Genomic DNA, 21,377 nt, shown 5'->3' on the forward strand with positions numbered 1-21,377 from the left:
AAATGATGAAAGTTCAAAAAATACCTCAATTTTACCATTATGCTGTAAGACGATTCTTACAGAAAATAAGTTTTTTTAGCTAGGTCTTATTTGTGTTGCTCTTAGTCGCCTTTAATACACACTTCAGATACTTGGAATGAACCTGTTCTAGAAGTTGCTCATGAGAATCCGCAATGCTGATGTATTGCTTGTGTTTGAGAGAACTGTTCTGTTTAAACTGCCCACATTCTTGTGTGGTCTTCGTAAACGGAATGAAAAAAAATTGTTTTTGTTCAAAAGATCTTTTTTTATTTAGCGGTAAGTTTATTAGGGAATTGTATGACTGTTGATGCGTACAACCAGTTTAAAGTATGCCTGAAAAAAAAAGAAAAAAGGTTTAGCGCATCTCTACAATCCAATCCAATGTCCTCATGTTTTATCCCTTGAAAATGCTTTGAATATAGCAATCCAGACCCTTCCCAACTTATTGTTAGAGTTGACAGCACATTGCCACTGTTGTATTAGAATCTCAAGTCATGTTGTCAGCACTTATCAGTTTTCCATTCCGGACTTCAGAACTCGGGAAAACCTGACAACAAATTTTGGGAGTTAAGTGCAGCAGTGCTATAGTTGTCACTTGTCAGCTCAAATAAGATGTTTGGAGCTCACAGTGTTTCTGGCAGTGTCAACAGGTATTTTTTTTGTAATTACAGTTTTTTAAAGGAACAAAATTAGGGAAATATGCATGTATTGCAAAGATATTGATATTGTATCTGTTTACACAAATTGTATATGAGCTGTTACCTCTGTTCATTAGCTTATGTGGTACATATAATGTGAACTTTTTTTTCCTCTCTGTAGGTGGATGAGAGTCAAACCGGGGAGCCTGGGTGGTTAGGAGGAGAAATGAAAGGGAAAACTGGTTGGTTCCCTGCCAATTACGCTGAACGAATGCCTGAGAGCGAGTTTCCAAGCACAGCCAAGCAAGTAGCAGACACTACAGCCAAAACCACTGTCCACTTGAAACCGGCCACAGCCACATCATCAGCTTTTACTGATACATCTACAAATGCCAACAACTGGGCTGACTTCAGCTCAACGTAAGTACTCGGGACTTGTGTTTTTCTCTTTTGTGCATTGACAGACACCGCTCCTGTCATTCTTGACCATTGGGTTACTCTGCCCTATACAGGAGTAGGACACTGGGCAGAAAAAACTTCGGGCTACAACCATGGGCAGTCCCAGGGGGTATACTTCCTCCCCCTGCTATTGTCACTCAGGTTTTTTTTTTTTTTCTGCCTAGTCAGGAGTAAGGACCTAGTTCCTTGCTGGGATCTTTGATCCTGGCAAATTTTTTAGATGGAAATGTTTTCCTCCCGGATCATTCCTGTGAGATCTACTATCAACTGCCGGACTGGGGCGACGGGCTGGATAATCTAGATCCAGTGGTCACCCCAGTCTGGTCAGTGAGCGCGCGCAGGCCTCAGCTCCACACTATGTCAGCCATGACATCGCCCCACTGGATGGGGGCCGGCCCTGTGAGTACTCGCGAGGTCGCATACGACCTGGCCTCGGCCTGAGTTGCAGCGTTCCTCCTGGCCGACAGCTCCCCCATTTCGATGGAGAGGAGGATCTGCCTGGAGCGGCGCCCACCTGATTCCTAGTATGGTGAGTAGCTGCCCCCCCCCTCCTACCCCTGGAGGGTTTTTGGGGAGGACGTGGGGCCCTCCTTGGGACAGTCGGAACCCTGGGTTCCCCTCCTTCCTGCTGGCACCCCCGTCAAGTCCCTCGTGCCCCCCCCAAATTCCTCCCCACCCATATGCTGGGGATGTTTTTTTGTTTTTTTTTTGGGTGGTCTGGCCACCTTCCTGGGGTGGGTTCAGGGTGCTAATGGCGATGGGGGGGTTGGGGAGTTGTACCTGGTGGGGGCTCCTGCTAGGGCCCCCCATCCTGCCTGGATCTCTCCTGAGGCCTGGTCCCCCATTCTGGGTCCCTGTGTGCCTCGTGGTGCCACCATTTTGTTGTAGTCTGTGTATTTCTATACAAGGTGGCTATGCTTTTGAAGTCCGGAGGCCATTTTCTTGTGGTTTACCATTGCAAATAGTGGCAGCCATGACAGTGAAGCCCCGTAGGTGGCAATTTTGGCAGTGGGAGCCCCTTTTTATCCCCTGGTGCTGACTCCTGGATAATTTCGCTTCCTGATCGCCGTACGTGTAGGGCAGAATTTCCAGTTGTTTGCAGGTGCCTGTGTTGTAAAGGCAAGAGATGACCAGCGCTATGGAGTGTGCGGTGAAGCGTGAGAGACTGACAGGTGTAAGCAGCCAACAACCAAACCCCAAAAGGGGTCAGGATATGTGTAAAGTGCAAAGAGAGGTTGTAAACGGCGCTACCTTTGTGCAATTAAAAGAGGTAAAGTGCATACATTCACTGTTAAAGAATTATAAAAAGGGAGTGTCCCATAAAATTGAAAAAATATATGTGCTATATATCAAGTGGGTTCAGGTCATAAAAGATCAAGATGTCCTAGTCTGTGATAAAATAAAACCCAAAAAGTGCTGAAGTGCAATAAATAAATTTAATACCATAGACAGTGTTTTTATTGTGATGTACAAATGATAAAAATCAATCCAGTGTAGAAATAAAATCAGATGTTAGTGATATTTCGGGCACTGTTTATTGCTGAAAGTGCACCATGCCCGCAGAAAAACAAATCAGTGAAGTGAAAGTGATAAAGGTTACCGGGGAAAAAATCCCTAAAAATAAAAAGGAAATAATGAAATGAAAATGCCAGCTGCAATCACCCGTGTGACCACTAGGTGTCGCGCTGTAAATACAACCTGCCCTGCACGGAAGCTTTAGGCAAGGATGGATCTCCAGGGGTCCCCCTCCACAGTCAAAGCACCAGTTGGCGTGTTTCCATATGGAGAGAAAGAAGAGGGGAGCCTCATGAAGTATCAGATCGTATAAATAAAAAAGAAACGTAGCATCCACTCACTGTGTGAAACCGTGATAGCTGCCTCGGATCAGTAGTACTCGCCAGGAAGCTTCCGCGTTCCACGGCGGTGGAATCAAAACCGGAAGTGACGCTGTGACGCAATGGACCCGCCCTACGCGTTTCGTCATCGACGTCTGCTGGAGCGGCGTCACCACGGCGCACTCCCGGTCTTAATATAGCCAGCCCTTGTCATGGCAACAGATAGACTGCCGTCAGCCATCTTGGTGCTCCATATTTGTTGCCAAAAGGAAGCCATCTTGCCACTCCCTGTATTCCTATAGGTGAGTATAAAGGGCGGCTTACATTACATCATTTGCGAAGCAGCTTACACGGGGCTACTACGAGGGCCACATAGAAAAAACAAAAAGAAAAAAGTCAAGAAAAAAATTATTTAAGTTAAAAAACATTCTTTCCGTAGGGTACAACCTTTAATATACAAAAGATAAATTATATGCAAAAATAAAAATAAAAATAAAATAAGGCTCCTATTCATGTGAGGAAGGCTCGAAAAACAATTTAAAAAGGTATTGAGAGTCTTATAGCCAACCCTGAATGCGATATATTATTGGGGACATTTATAGGGCTATGCTCTCTATGAGTGATCCCGTCCACTTCATGGGGGGAATTTGAATATAATGTATATTCTGAGAGACTTAAACTCATGGCTGTATATGAAAAAAGGAAAAAATAAAAATGAAAATAAAAATAAAAATATCCGATGTTGGATGAAAAGGCTGAAACACAAAAAATTGTTTCATCAAGAAAGTAATATGTATATATAAGTATATATATGCCACCTTCACTGGAGGTAGGTGAAGGGGAATAAAAAATGTTCCGATGTTGGATGAGAAGGCTGAAACACAAAAAATTGTGTCATCAAGAAAAATTATATGTATATATAAGTATATATGTGCCGCCTTCACTGGAGGTAGGTGGAGGGGAAGTAGGTTCGATATAGAGAGAATATATGTGTATGGGAAGGTATATGGAAATTATATATAAAAAATATGAATTAATAAAATATTTTTTTTAAAATTTTAAAATTGTTATTAAACTTATTAAACGTGGTAAAGAGGTATAAAATATATATTAATATTGGAAATTGTATTAATAATAAAATTGTTAGGAGGAATTGGAAACGAATGGATAAGGGTAGTGTTCAAGGATTCCTTAATAGATTGTCAGGAGAGTAAATAGGTGGAATCGTAATATATCCTCCCCCCTATACAATTTCCAATATTAATATATATTTTATACCTCTTTACCACGTTTAATAAGTTTAATAACAATTTTAAAATTTTAAAAAAAATATTTTATTAATTCATATTTTTTATATATAATTTCCATATACCTTCCCATACACATATATTCTCTCTATATCGAACCTACTTCCCCTCCACCTACCTCCAGTGAAGGCGGCACATATATACTTATATATACATATAATTTTTCTTGATGACACAATTTTTTGTGTTTCAGCCTTCTCATCCAACATCGGAACATTTTTTATTCCCCTTCACCTACCTCCAGTGAAGGTGGCATATATATACTTATATATACATATTACTTTCTTGATGAAACAATTTTTTGTGTTTCAGCCTTTTCATCCAACATCGGATATTTTTATTTTCATTTTTATTTTTTCCTTTTTTCATATACAGCCATGAGTTTAAGTCTCTCAGAATATACATTATATTCAAATTCCCCCCATGAAGTGGACGGGATCACTCATAGAGAGCATAGCCCTATAAATGTCCCCAATAATATATCGCATTCAGGGTTGGCTATAAGACTCTCAATACCTTTTTAAATTGTTTTTCGAGCCTTCCTCACATGAATAGGAGCCTTATTTTATTTTTATTTTTATTTTTGCATATAATTTATCTTTTGTATATTAAAGGTTGTACCCTACGGAAAGAATGTTTTTTAACTTAAATAATTTTTTTCTTGACTTTTTTCTTTTTGTTTTTTCTATGTGGCCCTCGTAGTAGCCCCGTGTAAGCTGCTTCGCAAATGATGTAATGTAAGCCGCCCTTTATACTCACCTATAGGAATACAGGGAGTAGCAAGATGGCTTCCTTTTGGCAACAAATATGGAGCACCAAGATGGCTGACGGCAGTCTATCTGTTGCCATGACAAGGGCTGGCTATATTAAGACCGGGAGTGCGCCGTGGTGACGCCGCTCCAGCAGACGTCGATGACGAAACGCGTAGGGCGGGTCCATTGCGTCACAGCGTCACTTCCGGTTTTGAGATTCCACCGCCGTGGAACGCGGAAGCTTCCTGGCGAGTACTACTGATCCGAGGCAGCTATCACGGTTTCACACAGTGAGTGGATGCTACGTTTCTTTTTTATTTATACGATCTGATACTTCATGAGGCTCCCCTCTTCTTTCTCTCCATATGGAAACACGCCAACTGGTGCTTTGACTGTGGAGGGGGACCCCTGGAGATCCATCCTTGCCTAAAGCTTCCGTGCAGGGCAGGTTGTATTTACAGCGCGACACCTAGTGGTCACACGGGTGATTGCAGCTGGCATTTTCATTTCATTATTTCCTTTTTATTTTTAGGGATTTTTTCCCCGGTAACCTTTATCACTTTCACTTCACTGATTTGTTTTTCTGCGGGCATGGTGCACTTTCAGCAATAAACAGTGCCCGAAATATCACTAACATCTGATTTTATTTCTACACTGGATTGATTTTTATCATTTGTACATCACAATAAAAACACTGTCTATGGTATTAAATTTATTTATTGCACTTCAGCACTTTTTGGGTTTTATTTTATCACAGACTAGGACATCTTGATCTTTTATGACCTGAACCCACTTGATATATAGCACATATATTTTTTCAATTTTATGGGACACTCCCTTTTTATAATTCTTTAACAGTGAATGTATGCACTTTACCTCTTTTAATTGCACAAAGGTAGCGCCGTTTACAACCTCTCTTTGCACTTTACACAAGGTGCCTGTGTTGGTGAGTGGTAAGTCTGGTGGGGTTCTCTCCCTCTCTGTTGAGGATTGCTCTGTGCCTTGTGCTGCCAGCGCGGTGGGGGTGGTCCCTTAGCAGTATGTTACACTATTTTTGGGGCCCCCTGGTGACTCAGAGTCCTTGGAGCATGTTTCTCCTCCTGATCCCCTCTCTGAGGCTGCGGGGCCCTCCGGGTCCCAACCAAGCATCCATGTACTGACGGTGGTCCTGGAGGCCCTTTTTGTCCTGGTTGGAAGCGGCTGCCTCATCAGATCCTGAATCTGATTCGACCGCCACCACAGACGTGGGTCACCCTTCTGAATCTGCAACCACACGCCTGGAATCCTCTGATAGGATGATTCCTCCACGTCTGCGATCGCGCACGAAAAGGAGCTGGTAGATGCACTTACAGTATCTGTGCGTGAGACCCTGAAGATGAAGGACGCGGCTGAAGCTGCGACAAGGGAGCAGGTACCCTTTGGCATTCACAAGCCATCCACAGCGGCAAAGGTGTTTCCTTTCCCCGCCTATTTTTACAGAATTTTCGCAAAAGAGTGGGTACGACCAAAGCGTCCCCGTGGGGTTCCTACGCGCTTTACTAGGTGTTACCCCTATGAGGAATCCCTTCTTAAGACGTGGACTCTGCAGCCGGTGGTGGACCCTCCGGTTTCCAGATTAAACAAGGCAGCCATGAGGAGGATGTGGCTCGCATTATGTACACATTAGTGGGTTCGGTAATGAGGCCAGTATTTACCATTGCCCTAGTGTTGCAAACACTGACCGAGTTGGCTAAGCTCCTATGCCGTAACCTGGAGTGTGAACAACTTCCTCCTGCCTTTGCTAGCTCGCGTACCAGCTGGTCCAGGGGTTGCAGTTTATCTGTAATGCCTCCTTGGATGCGGCTCCCCTGATGGCTCACCTCTCTGTTTTGGCGGTGGTCCTTCGGCGTTTCTTTTGGCTTAAAGGCTGGTCTGTGGACCAGACTTCTAAGAAGGCCTTGACTGATCTTCCCTTTCAAGGAGATCATCTGTTTGAAGCTACCCTGGATGACAACATTAAAGGTCTCACAGGGGGGAAGAGTACCCTTCTTCCAAAGGCTACTAAGGGTAAGGAACCTCGCTGTAGACCTTGACTTTCCTTCCCGGCTCCTAAGAAGTTTTTTCGTCCCTCGGGGTTGACTGACAAGGGCTTGAAGCCTTTCAGGGCCTCCTCTGGCAGCTCCAAACGAAGCTGGTCTGGAAAGCCGAGAACTGGCTTCTCCAGACCTGCGGACATGGCTCCTTCAGCATAAAGGTGCGCCCTCACCTGTATCAGGGATGGGGGGGGCGTCTTCGCTGGTTTCCAGACCCGTGGACTTCCCTGGTGCAAGACAAGTGGGTCCACAAAGTTACAAAGTTATTTGGTCCGGTTACAAGATTGAGTTTTGCTCTTGTCCCCTGGCAAGGTTTTTTCCTTCCAACCTGTGCCTGCCTGCAGACCGGTCACAGGGTCTGTTTGGGGCGCTACAAGACCTGTTCTTTCAAGGGGTGATTGTTCCGGTTCCGACTTTGGAATGTTTTCAGGGTTTTTTCTCAACCCTGTTCACAGTCCCCAGAAAGGAAGGCAAAGTGCATCCAATCCTGAACCTCAAGGCGCTAAACTGCTTTGTGCGGGTACAGAAGTTCAGAATGAAGTCCATTCGAATGGTGGTTGCATCCCTGCGTCAGGGGGATTTCTCTATCATTCATCGACAGACGCAGCTCCATAACTTCTTAGACCATTGGGCTATGCTCGTCCAAACAGGAATAGGCACTAGGCAGAAAAAAGCTTTACCACACCTACGGGGGCTGTCCCTGCAGGCATAACCTCACACACTCTGCTACAGCAGCCAGTTTCATTGCAAGCAGTGTTTAGAAGCCAAAAATCCCCATTCATTTAGAAGCAGAGGGGCGGGTGCTGCTTCTGTCGACAAACTTCAGAGAAAAAGATTTTACGTTGAGTACAAAAATCCTGTTTTCTCTATTGTTCATCGACAGAGGCAGCTCCATATCTTCTTAGACCATTGGGATGTCCCAGAGCAGTATTTTTATGAGGGGTGGGAAGACCACGCAAAGAACGCAACTCCCCAAAGGCTAAACGTAGCTAACAAGGTAATATGGAGCTCAACCAGGAACAATTGGAGCTCATATCGAAAAAAAACATACACCCTCAAAAAAACAAAAAAGATTATTTTTAAACCGAGGCCTGCAAAACCTTGCGGCCAAAAGAGGCATCTGAAGATGCCAACACATCAACTTTGTAGAATTTTGTGAACGTATGAACAGACGACCAAGATGCCGCCTTGCAAACTTGCATCACTGACGCTTGATGGCAAAAAGCCCAAGAGGCACTCAGCGCTGTAATAGAATGCGCCTTCACTGGGAAGGGAGAAACCTGACCCTGCAGCGAATAAGCCTGATCCACCTGGAAATGGTCAAAGCAGACGCAGCCAATCCCTTACGAGGTCCCTCAGTAAGGACAAAAAGAGCATCTGACTTTCTGAAGGACTCCGTAACCGCCAGGAAAACCCTGCCTGCTCGAACCACATCCAAAGAATGCAAGGCAATTTCCTTAGGATGCTTGGGCTTGGGACAGAGTGAAGGCAGCACAATGTCTTCATTCAAATGAAAGTCAGAAACCACTTTATGGAGAAAAGATTGATTTGGTCGGAGTACCACTTTATCTCTGTGGACCACTAGATAAGGTGAACGGCAGGACAACGCCGCCAATTCAGACACCCTGCGGGCAAAAGTGATAGCCACCAAAAGGCAACCTTCTGAGACAATGAAGGCAGAGGAATCTCCCAAATGTTTTCAAAAGGAGGGTTTTGAAGAACAGATAATACCAGGTTGAGGTCCCACAGAGGTAGCGGGGACTGTCTCGGAGGAGCCATATGGTGCACTCCCTTAATGAAGGTACGAATCAAGGCATGTGTTGCTAACGGGCGTTGAAAATATATCGCCATGGCCGACACTTGGCCTTTGATAGTGCCCAAAGCCAACCACTGTTCAACCCATTTCTGCAGAAAGGCCAGAACCGTGGCAACCGTAAACAAGCGAGAGTGCACCTTCAGCGATTCACACCAGGAAATGTACGATTTCCACGTACGATGATATATCTTCCTGGAAGTCGACTTACTAGCCTTCAAAAACGTAGGAATCCAAATCAGAAAGACCTTTATCCCTCAACACCTGGAATTCAATAGCCATGCCGTTAAAGCCAGCGACTGTAAAGCAGGATGGAAGATCGGACCTTTAGACAGCAGATCTTCCCCGAGACAAAGTTTCCAAGGAGCATTGGCGACCAACCTGGCTGCTGTAGCAGTGTGTGTGGGGTTATGCCTGCAGGGACAGCCCCCATAGGTGTGGTAAAGCTTTTTCCTGCCTAGTGCCTATTCCTGATTGGAGGAACATAACCCAATAGTCTAAGAAAATATGGAGCTGCGTCTGTCGAGGAACTTCAGAGAAAAGGATTTTACGGTAAGTACAAAAATCCAGTTTTTCTTGCCTCCATCGACCTCAAGAATGCTTACCTTCACATTTCAGTATGTGCCAGTCACCAGCGTTCTCTGCTTTGCTGTGGGAGAGGAGCATTATCAGTTTGTGGCGTTACCCTTTGGTCTTGCCTCTGCTCTCCGGGTCTTCACAAGTGTTGGTTCCGATGCTAGCTTTGCTACGCCAATGGGGGATCGTGGTACTGGGCTACTTGGACGATCTTCTGTGAGCCAAGTCTCAATCTGCTTTGGTGAAGAACCTGGGAAAGATAATACGAACTCTGCGGGAGTTAGGCTGGATTCTGAATTTTCAGAAGTCTGCTCCGGTTCCGTCCACAAAGCTGGGCCATAGCCAGAGTGCTCCTTCCTCTGGACAAACTCCAGAAATTGCAGGCTGCAATTCGCCTCCTGTTGTCACACAAATGGTCGGATTTGCATGCGGGTGCTGGGCCTGATGGTATCTACCTTTTTGAGGCAGTTCCTTTTGTGGAGTCTTGTCCCATTTGGTCAGAATCTCCCTTTGCAGGTACCTTGTATGGAACTGCGCAGTCTCTGGACAATCAGATCCGGCTGAGTCGGGAAACAAAGGAGTCCCTGATATGGTAACTTCACTCTCCGGCGCTTCGGCTGGGAAAATCCTTCCTCCCCTTGTATTGGTCACCACGGATGCCAGCCTATCCGGATGGGGAGGCGTCCTTGGCAAGCTTTCTGCTCAGGGAATCTGGACGCTGGAAGAGTCCACACTACCGATCAATGTCCTGGAACTCCAAGCGATCAGACTGTGTCTGGATCATTGAATGGATCGTCTTCAGGGATGCCCAGTGCGCATTCAATTGGACAAGGCTACGGCGGTGGCTTATGTCAATCGTCAAGGGGGCACAAGAAGTACCCCGGCGGCTCTGGAGGTAGCCATGCACATTCCCGGAGTGAAAAATTGGCAGGGGGATTAACTCGGTCGGCAGACGTTAGACCAAGGGGAGTGGTCCCTTCATCCGGAGGTTTTTCATCAGCTGTGTCTCCGGTGGGCCACCCCCGAGGTGGATTTGTTGGCGTCTCAGCTCGACAGAAATGTGCAGAGGTTTGTGGCTCCATCCTCTCAGGGAGGATCTGCTGTCCCAAGGACCGATCTTCCATCCTGCTTTACAGTCGCTTGCTTTGACGGCTTGGCTGTTGAACGCCAGGTGTTAAAGGATAGAAGTTTATCTGAATCGGTGATTCCTACACTGTTAAAGCTAGGAAATCCTACTTCTAAGATGATCTGCCATCGTACGTGGAAGACGTACATTGTACGGTGTGTGTCTCTTGGGGTTCATCCTCGCTCCTTCTCGGTGGCTCGGCTCTTAACCTTCCTTCAACGGTGGGTTGAATGTAAATTGAATTTAAGTACCGTCAAGGACCAGGTATCGGCCTTGGCAGTCTTCTTCCAATGACCTTTGACCACACACTCCCTGGTGCGTACTTTTCTTCAGGGTGTCCGACATTTGGTTGCTCCAGTGCAGGCTGCTCTGTTGTGGCCTTGGGATCTTAATTTGGTGTTTTCAGCTCTACAGAAGTCTCCCTTTGAAAATATTCGGGAGATTCACCTGCTTACGCTGTCCCAGAAGGTGGTCTTTTTGGTGGCTATCACCTCTGCATGCAGGGTGTCGGAACTGGCGGCGTTATCTTGTCGTTCACCTTAACTGGTGATTCACAAGGATAAGGTGGTGCTTCGCCCCTGTCTATCATTCCTTCCTAAGGTGGTCTCTGACATTCATTTGAATGAAGACATTGTGTGGCCTTCCCTGTGTCCCAGGCCTAAACATCTGAAGGAAATTGCCTTGCATGCCTTGGATGTGGTTCGGGCAATTAGGGTCTGCCTGGCAGCTACGGAGTCTTTCAGAAAGTCAGACTCTATTTGTGCTCACGGATGGAACTCGCAAAGGGTTGTACGCTTCCTCTGCGACCATTTACAGATGGAGCAGACAGATGGTGGTTCTGGCCTATTCCATCAGGGGTCAGGTTTCTCTCTTTCCCTGTCAAGGTGCACTGAACGAGGGCGCTTAGTGCCTCCTGGGCCTTCCGTCATAAAGCGTCAGTGACGCAAGTTTGCAAGGCGGCCACCTGGTCGTTGGTGCACACTTATACAAAGTTTTATAAAGTGGAAGTGTTGCCATCTGTGGATGCTTCCTTTGGCCGCAAGGTTTTGCAGGCTGCTGTATTTTTTTTTTTTTTTTTCAGTTGGGCTCTAGTTGTTTTGGTTGAGCCCCTGTTGCCTGGTTGGCTAATGTTTACTCTTGGAAATTTTTTGCTGTTTCCCACTCCTCTCTGCTTTGGAACATCCTAGTGGTCAAGAATGACAGGAGCTGTGTCCGTCAATGAACGAAAGCGAAAATGGGATTTTTGACTTACCGTAAAATCCATTTCTCTGATGTTCATTGATGGACACAGCACCCACCCCTCTGAATTATAATTCTCCTGACACTGCCTGTACCAAAACTGAGTGACTATAGCAGGGAGAGGGAGTATACCCCCTGGGACTGCCCATGAGTGTAGCCAGAAGTTTTTTCTGCCTAGTGTCCTACTCCTATTGGGGGCGGTATAACCCAATGGTCTAAAATGACAGGAGCGGTGTCCATCAGTGAACATCAGAGAAATTAATTTTACAGAAAGTCAAAAATCTCATTTTTCCCATGTGCCATATTCCCATAAGATTTCCTACTATTCACCATTTAAATTCACGCATCAAAAGCTGCCATGTTACTTTGGCAGATTTCATTTTTATTTAATATTCTTGTATGTCAGCCAGTTTGTGAGCTGTACACACATTTATGTGACATATGGTAACCTTGATATTGACTGCCTCTGCTGTATAAAAGACACAAATCCAGTGCTACGGGTAATTGACTTTGTAATAATGAGAAAAGGTTTTGATTTTTTATTTTCTTTCCTTGAGTTTTTCTTTTATGTTTCCTTCAGGTGGCCAACTAATAATGAGAAAGCAGATAGTGATAACTGGGATACATGGGCAACTCAACCTTCACTGACTGTACCCAGCGCAGGGCAAATCAGACAACGTTCTGCTTTTACCCCCGCCACCGTAACTGGTTCTTCTCCTTCTCCTGTACTAGGACAGGTAAGATTAGAGTATGAGAATTATTCGAAGAAAATAAATTGTTACCCCAGCTCTACTGCTAATGTGGAAGTCCATGAACTGTAATCTGGTGCTCTAGCCAGGGCGTTCAGGTCCCATAGGTAAAATTATTGAATCAGGAAGGCTGGCAACTCAGATGTTCTTTAATAAAATTACTTTGTTACATTGGTACACAGCTACAGGGTATGTGCTCCAGACAGATAGATCCAGTAAAAAAGAAGTCCAAAAACATATTAATTGTGTGAAAGAAAGTTGGTTTATTTTTTGCTGTTTCTTCAATAATATCTTTGTTGGCATCCTTGTCTTCCTTTAGTTGCAGCTTCCTCCAGTACTTCCTTTGTCACTTTCTTTTTCAAATCATTGGGCTCATCAAGGAGCTAGCAGCACAACGATTGAGAAGTCGTCCTCCCAGGATCAAAAAGCTTTCTCTCCAACCAAAGCTACTGTAGAAGTATTGTTTTGTTTGATAAATCTTGCGTCTTTAAAACAATACTTCTACAGTATCGCCTGCCATTGCCAAGCCATTAGCAATTGGTTTTCTCTTGAAGAGAGTCTACTCAGTGTGACAAGAGGCACCAATTAAACCAATTCCAGTTATAATTGGTCTGCTTCCAAACTTATTCACTATATACTAATTATAGGGTTTCCTGCATACATGACTGACAACATTATTGAAGAAATCCAGGAAACTTCACTGCTAGTTGCACCAAATATTGCTTCTGTATATCTTTTAAAGAAGACAGTGATTGATTTGGGGAAGGCATACGAAAAAACCAATAAAGGTTCCACCGACAACTGCCCAACCCCAGCCTCCTTCCAGGAGAGTGTAGCCTACTGGACTGCCATCAGCAGGTGGCGTGGTTGCAGCTTCAAGCTCGTCTTTAAAAATCCTTTGGTCACACCGGAGCCAAGAGGTAAAGAATGGAGCGGTGGTTGTAAGAGCAATGACCTGATATTTCACTATCCGGCACTGTTAACTTCAGAACCAAATCAAAAGAAGACAAGGATGCCAACAAAGACCTTATTGATGGAACAGCAAAAACAAAGCCAACTTTCTTTCAGACAATTAACATGTTTTTGGACTACTCTCTTTTTAACTCAGAGAGCATTCCTGATCTATCTGTCTGGAGCATACAGCCTGTACCTGTATACCAATGTAACAAATAAAGAGCTTCCGAGTTGCAAGCCTTCCTGATTCAAGATAAATTCTAACCCTTGGGTGCCAAGTCTGCTTTGAACACAATCTCAGATGCAAGTGTTTTTCTTGTTTTAACTAGATGTGCTGAAGTGTTTTAAAACATTTGCATTTTATAGCTAAACTGTGGGGAATAAAGCATTTTAACTGCTCGTTTTGCCTAATGTCAACTGCCCCAGCCTATAACTGGCCTTGACAGCAAGAAGCACATGGAAGGGCGATGTATGTCAAACAAAAACAAAGAAATTCCCAGCTCAACTTACCAGCCAGCCTGCAACAAACCGAATTGTCCTGTCTAACAGTTCATGTTAAAAACAGAGGGTTTCGTTTGCACACATTTGAAAATATATGTGTTGGCTGCAGAGATGGTGTCAAGGCACCCTAGTATCATCTGCAGTCCTAACTCTAGAAATTTTGAGAGCCTTCATAGTAAGAGCACATATATAATAATGGATAGATTGAGGGCAGGTAAGCCTGGAGAGAACCCACCCCTCTTTAAAGGCACAGGGCGCACTGAACAAATGGTGCTCAACCTGTCCCCCTTCAGCTGTTGGAAAACTTCAAGTCCCATGAGACATTGCGAGTCTGACAGTTACAAGCATGACTTCCAAAGGCAGAGGCATGATGGGACTTGTAGTTCCACAGCAGCTGGAGGGCCAGAGGTTTAGCACCCAATTGGTATATTTCCGTTATCCCTCACTACCCTGGCAGCTGATACTTTGCTTTGTTGCCCAACATTCTGGGTTGTGGTTAATTTCCTGTTCAGTGATCCCATAGAGATTTGCTGCTGACTGCACTACTAGTATGCCTGTCTAACCCCAAAATTGCTGCTTAAAGCAATTTATTGAACAGCAAAGTTGCATATGTTCACTTAAGATAATATATTGCTGTGCTAAAGGGTCCAAAGAGACCTCTACATTCAAATATCTAAATCACAGGTGTATTCTAAATTATATTGTCAGAAAAAATATTATTGTGTCAAAAAAATAAACCTAAAAGGTTAAAAAGAATTATGCAAAATAGGAATGTATAGTGAATGAAAACGCCAAACATCCAAATTAATAGAACTTTTAAACACAAATATTGTGAATGCTGAAACAATAGTGACGTATATATCTACTATGTGCAATATATGTATCTCAAACCAGTGCAATCACCACACAGACATGCAACAAAATTGTCCATGAACATAATCTAAAACTATTGCAAAAACTTCATGTGATCCATAAACATGGAAGAGTGCCTTTTTTTTTTCGTGCATACAGCCAGTGTTTCTCCTTAAGGTGCTCTTCCCTCCCCGTAATAGTCTAACCTGGGGTGATGCGATCACCACACACCACAATTAAGTATGGTCAAAAATGCTTTTTAGCCTATAAATGGCTACATCCAGCTCCTCCACTCTCCTCTGTGCTCTCCTCAATGGGGGCTATGATAATCCAGATATCATGTTTACAAAATATAAAAAGAAACCAGTGGTGCTTATACCCTTTAAAAACAATTTATTTAACAAAACCAAGTACAGGGTTACTCAGTCTTTACTGGTGCTTCCAGTGCACCAGACTAATAAGAGCAAAGAGAAATAGAAATATTCAGTTTCTTGGATGATTCCTTCCATCAAAGCAAACAGCCTCCAGACACTCTCTAGTTCTCAGCTCCACGCTGATTCCTGGTGCCGTCACCATCCTGGCCCCTCCCCTACGCGTGTCGACACAGGGTCACGTGTCTTCCTCAGGGGGATTTCTATTGGGTGATTAGGCTGTCACTTTAAATATACCTCGGCAAGCACCATATCTTTTAAGACCATGGGCTATGCCATTTTATTGTGGTCATCCTCCGATCTTCATACGTCAGAGAATACATTCCTCTTCAGAAAAGATTATTCCATTTGCTAATTTTCTACAGGAGGTGCTACATAGCCGGCTATATGCTTAAACTCCGTAATCCCCAAGATGTGGATTACAATATATAAACAGTTACAACATACAACATGGATATAAAACCATATATGTAAACTCACAGGACTCTTTTATATACGGTAAATGATGAAACATTGAGAAAAGTAAAAAATATGTGTATATATATATATATATATATATATATATATATATATATATATATATATATATATATATATATATAATATAAAATATGAGAAGATAAATTGAAAAAAATTAATAAAAAATAAATGAAAACATGACAAAATTGTGTCAAATCATATACAAGAGAGATTAAAAATAAAACATTTTTAAAAATAAAAAAGTTTTTAAATGAATATAATAAAAAGCCACCCTTATAAATGTGAGGTTGTAAATCTGTTAAAGATGTGGGGGTGACTACTGATGTCCTTATCGCCTTCCCATCTGCCATAATTATTATTACATATTACTAATAAAACAACCTAAATCAAATTCTTTATTTAACCCCCTCGGTGCCAAAGACCCCAGCTCGTAAATCCACCACGATTCTTTTACTTAGCTCCCGAATGAAGTTAACCCACCCCCCCCTCCAGTTTTTCTTAGGGGCTTCTAGGCCCCAAAATTGTAAACCCGTATAATCCTTATTATGTTTGTCTCTAAAATGTACAGATAAATGCTTATCATACCCCTTGCCTATATTTCTTAAATGTTCCTCTATCCTCTCCTTAAGGGTTCTTTTCGCTCTTCCTATATAGATTAAATTACATGGGCACTTCAAAACGTATACAACGCCCCTAGTATCACAGGATATAAAATCCCTAGTGTAGTGTAGGATTTTCCCGTTGTTAGGTTATCAAAGGTTTTTCTTTTTCTTAAGTTGTTTGGGACCCTAACACAACTGTAGCAGTGGCCGCAACTATGAAAGCCCTTAAAATCCCAAAAGGTTAAATTAGTCACTTTAGGAACATCATTCATCCCCCCCCCCCCCCCAATCTTATCCCCTAGATTCGGGGCTCTCCTATAAACAAACCTAGGTATATCCGGCAAAGATTGACCAATCATTTTATCCTGCTTCAAAATCCGCCAGGACTTTTTAACAATATTTTCTACAGCTTTAAATTGAGTATTATAATCAAGGACCATCATATGTTCCATATCTCCCTTATCTCCTCCTTGTATCTTATCGACAATTAAAGAATCTCTATCCATATTTTTTATTTTTCCTTTTTCTCTATTCAAAAAATCCTCCCCTTATCCTTAAACATCCTGGTAAGTTTATCTGATTGTATCTCAAACTTCTCATTCTGCGTACAATTCCTCCTCAACCTTATATACTGTCACCTAGGTATATTTTCACACCCGGGGGTTTAATGGCAGCTACTAAATAGAATATATGAATTCCTATCCGTATTTTTAAAGAATGTTTTAGTGTTTAGACCTAGCTTGGTGATTCCAATTTCAAAGTCCAAAAAATAAATTTTTTCTTTACTTATCGCCCATGTTCGCTTAATATTCTGGGTGTTATTATTCATGTTAGGGAGGAGCAATCTGAGATCCTCTACCTCACCGTTTCTGATGATAATTAGGTCATCTATAAACCTTCTATATATTAGAAAATTAGGGTCGCAGTCTTTAAGATAACCTTCCTCTTCCTACTCTGCCAAATAGAGGTTCGCTTCGCTCAAGTTTTCTGGCAGGATCAATAGGTTGTTTTTTTTTTTTTTTGCTACGAAACAGATGTAGAAAAATTATTTAATTGGTGTATTTAACAGCTTTAAACCGCAAATATAAAAGACGTTCGTTGCTGGGGTTTACATACTTTTTAAGTAGATTGTACCTGTTTTTTCTAAAATGTCAGAGTTTTGTGCTTTCCTGCTTTAAGGGTGAAAAGGTGGAAGGACTTCAAGCACAGGCCTTATATCCATGGAGAGCCAAGAAAGACAACCATCTAAACTTCAATAAGAATGACATAATCACTGTTCTGGAGCAGCAGGACATGTGGTGGTTCGGAGAGGTCCAAGGTCACAAGGGCTGGTTTCCCAAATCATATGTGAAGCTTATTTCAGGTCCTCTTAGGAAGTCTACAAGGTATGCTGGAAGCATTACTGGACCCATTAGCTGGGTCACATACAATGGAGTCTCTTCAAAAAATGATCCATCTTTAGGCCTCATGCACACTGGATGTTTTAACAGCAGCTGTTTTTTGGTCTCGGGTGTTTTTTTTTTTTCTGCAGCCAGTAAACTCCCTAGTATGTTATCCTATGTGTCCATGCACACATAGGCTGTTATCAGCTGTTTTTGGCAGGGGCGTTTTCTGGCTGTAAAAAAACCCAGAACTAGTGGGTTTTGACAGGAGTTTTTCAGCTGTAAAAATGCTCTAACGCTGATAAAAGCTGAAAAAGGCTAAAATACGCTGAAAAATGTGTTTTTCTGCATTTATCAGCGTTTTTGAGCCATAAGCTTTTGTGGGAGTATAGTTTTGCAAAAACAAAATCCAGAAAACGCTGAAAAAAGCTACTGCAAAAACGCTGAAAAACTAATTCTATAGCTATTGCTACTGGCTTTTTTATAACGTCCATTGTGCATGGGGCCTCATAGTCACTATTGTAAAATATATGATAGTTTCTGTTAACCAAATGCAGTTATTGTCTTTGTCTTATACAGTGTATCCAAAACGTACTCACAGCGTTTCACTTTTTCCACATTTTGTTATGCTACAGCCTTATTAAAAAATTGATTAAATTCATTATTTTCCTTCAAATTCTACAAATAATATCCTATAATGACAACGTGGAAGAAGTTGGTTTGAAATCTTTGCAAATGTATTAAAAATAAAAAAAGGAAAAAATAACGTGTACATGTAAGTATTCACAGCCTTTGCTCAATACTTTGTTGAAGCACAGCCTCAAGTCTTTTTGAGTAGGATACTACATGCTTGGCACGCCTATTTTTGCGCAGTTTTTCCCATTCTTCTTTGCAGGATCTCCCAAGCTCCATCAGGTTGGATGGGGAGGATCAATGCACAGCCGTTTTCAGATCTCTACAGAGATGTTCATGTCTGGGTTCTGGCTGGGCCACTAAAGAACATTCACAGAGTTGTCCTGTAGCCATTCTTTCGTTATCTTGGCTGTGTGCTTAGGGTCGTTATCCTGTTGGAAGATGAGCCTTCGCCCCAGTCTGAAGTCCAGAGCGCTCTGAAGCAGGTTTTCATCAAGGATGTCTCTGTACATTGCCACGTTCATCTTTCCTTCGATCCTGACTAGTTTCCCAGTTCCATCCACTGAAAAATATCTCCATAACGTGATGCTTCCACCACCATGCTTCACTGTAGGGATGGAATTGGCCAGGTGATGAGCTGTGCCTGGTTTCCTCCAGACGTGATGCTTGCCATTCAGGCCAAAGAGTTCAGTCTTTGTTTCATCAGACCAGAGAATTTTGTTTCTCATACTGTGAGAGTCCTCCAGGTGCTTTTTGGCAAAACTCTGGGTGGGTTGTCATGGGCCTTTTACTGAGGAGTGGCTTTCGTCTGGCCACTCTATCATACAGGCCTGAATGGTGGAGTGCTGCAGAGATGGTTGTTCTTCTGGAAGGTTCTCCTCTCTTCAGAGAAACACCGGAGCTCTGTTATAGTGACCAACCGGTTCTTAGTCCCCTCCCTGACTAAGGCCCTTCTTCCCCGATCGATCAGTTTGGCCAGGGCGGCCCGCTCTAGGAAGAGTGCTGGTGGTTCCACACTTCTTCCATTTACGGATGATAGAGGCCACTGTGCTCATTGGGAACTTCAATGCTACAGAATTTTTTTCTGTACCATTCCCCATATCTGTGCCTCGATACAATCCTGTCTCGGAGATTTACAGACAATTCCTTGGACTTCATGGCTTGTTTTTTTTCTCTGATATGCACTGTTAACTGTGGGACCTTAGATAGACAGTTGTGTGCCTTTTCCAAATCCTGTCCAATAAACTGAATTTGCCACAGGTAACATCCCAAGGGTGATCAGTGGATGCACCTGAGCTTCATTTTGAGCATCATGGCAAAGGCTGTAAATACTTATGTACGTGTGTTTTTTTTTTTTTTTTTTTTTTTAATACATTTGAAAAGATTTCGAACAAACTTCTTTCATGTTGTCATTACGGGGTATTGTTTTTGTAGAATTTTTTGAGGAAAATAATGAATTCAATCTATTTTGGAATAAGGCTGTAACATAAAAAAATGTGAAAAAATAGAAGCGGTGTGAATACTTTCCGGATGCACTGTAAGTAGTGTGAACAGCAGAGATAAAAGGAGAAATGATCAGTGAAAAACAAACTAAAACTTTTTACATCTGCACCTAATTCTTCAATTCAACCACTTCTTTCAGCTGCTGTATCAAACACTATATGTTCTATTAATTGATCGAATATACAGTGCTTACACACAATAAATATATAAAGTGCAATTGTGAGCAAAATGTATCAATAAAAGTGCATATATCCTTATCAGAATATAAAATGTCCTTATTCATAAGTGCATTGTTAGAAATTATAGTCCTTAATTTATCAAAAGTTCTTTTGCAAAATGTGCTGCTTAGCCGGCTATGTCCTTTTCACAGGTGCATTATCAATGGTAAAAGTTCTCTATATATGTCAAAGTGCTTGCTCAAGATTAACCGCTTGCCGACTGCCAACAGTAACAGTAATATTACTGCGGCAGGTCGGCTCCCCTGGGTCCAGCGACGTAGACCTACGTCACTGGACTGCTAGTGATTCCGGTGGCCGCTTGCCTTAGGACCATGACCACCTGAACCAACAGGATAGTCAAATAAGCATTCCCATGAAGGGATATATTAGTCTCCCAGTGGTCTGAGTAGATCCGAGGCAACCGATTCCTCCGTAGAATCGTGGATAGCGATATAAAGCAAATGGAAACTAGTGCTCTCTGTTATATAATCATTTATTCAATAAATGTAAAACCACTTACAGTTCTGGCACTTGTCACAAGTGCACAAATGAGCACTCTCTGTATATACCGTACATAAAATCCAGTAAGATGGCCACGGGTGACGTCATGCGTGATTTCCTTCCCCCAATGCGGGTGCTGCTGCATTCGTTACATGTTACAGCCTGAAAATGGGTGTAACATGTTAAAAAAAAGGTGAACTTATCCTTTAACTTGTTCTCCAAGCAATGACAAGTCTTCCCATCATTCAACAGCAGGTTGCCTTGTGTTTAAGTTTTACTCTTGAAAGTGGGCAGAACTAAAGAATTGGTCCATTTAAACCCTTTTAATTACTGCAATTCAATCAGACTTCATCTACAGTAATAAATATGGCTCTTTCATTTTCTTTTTTTTTATTTTCTTTATTTTCTCAACCAAATGCAAGGGGTCAAAAACAATTCGCTGCCAGAACAGAGGAATGTGGGAACAAGTTAAATCTCTAACACACCAGGCTTCCCTGTGGTTTGATCACCCTGCTGAGTACTGCTTTATTAAACATCGCTCTTGCTCCCTGAGCAATTGTTGATTAGGCAGCGTTAGCTGGCAATAGATTTTTTTATTTTTTTTTTACCCTTGCTGTAGGTAGAAAGTAAAAAAAGAGACATATTTATTTATTTTTTTTCTTTCATGGTCTATGCCTTCCTGTTTTTGATGTGGGCATTGGACGGACAGGAACAGAGAATCAGACCAATGAAG

The 21,377-nt window shown here is 42.7% G+C and overlaps 1 protein-coding gene across 4 annotated transcripts in view; it reads left to right on the top strand.

Moving 5' to 3' along the window:
* Positions 1-21,377, top strand: part of ITSN1 (intersectin 1) — a 348,624-nt gene that overhangs the window by 193,474 nt on the left and 133,773 nt on the right. For all 4 annotated transcript variants that reach the window (XM_082244896.1, XM_082244893.1, XM_082244894.1 and 1 more), the window contains 3 exons: positions 841-1,079; positions 12,419-12,575; positions 17,587-17,792. In XM_082244896.1, coding sequence (XP_082101022.1) covers positions 841-1,079; positions 12,419-12,575; positions 17,587-17,792 — 602 coding nt within the window. The remainder of the gene's footprint in view (positions 1-840; positions 1,080-12,418; positions 12,576-17,586; positions 17,793-21,377) is intronic.

The sequence above is a fragment of the Pelophylax lessonae genome, assembly GCF_965119305.1.
Source record: "Pelophylax lessonae genome assembly, chromosome: 2".
Lineage (NCBI taxonomy): Eukaryota > Metazoa > Chordata > Amphibia > Anura > Ranidae > Pelophylax > Pelophylax lessonae.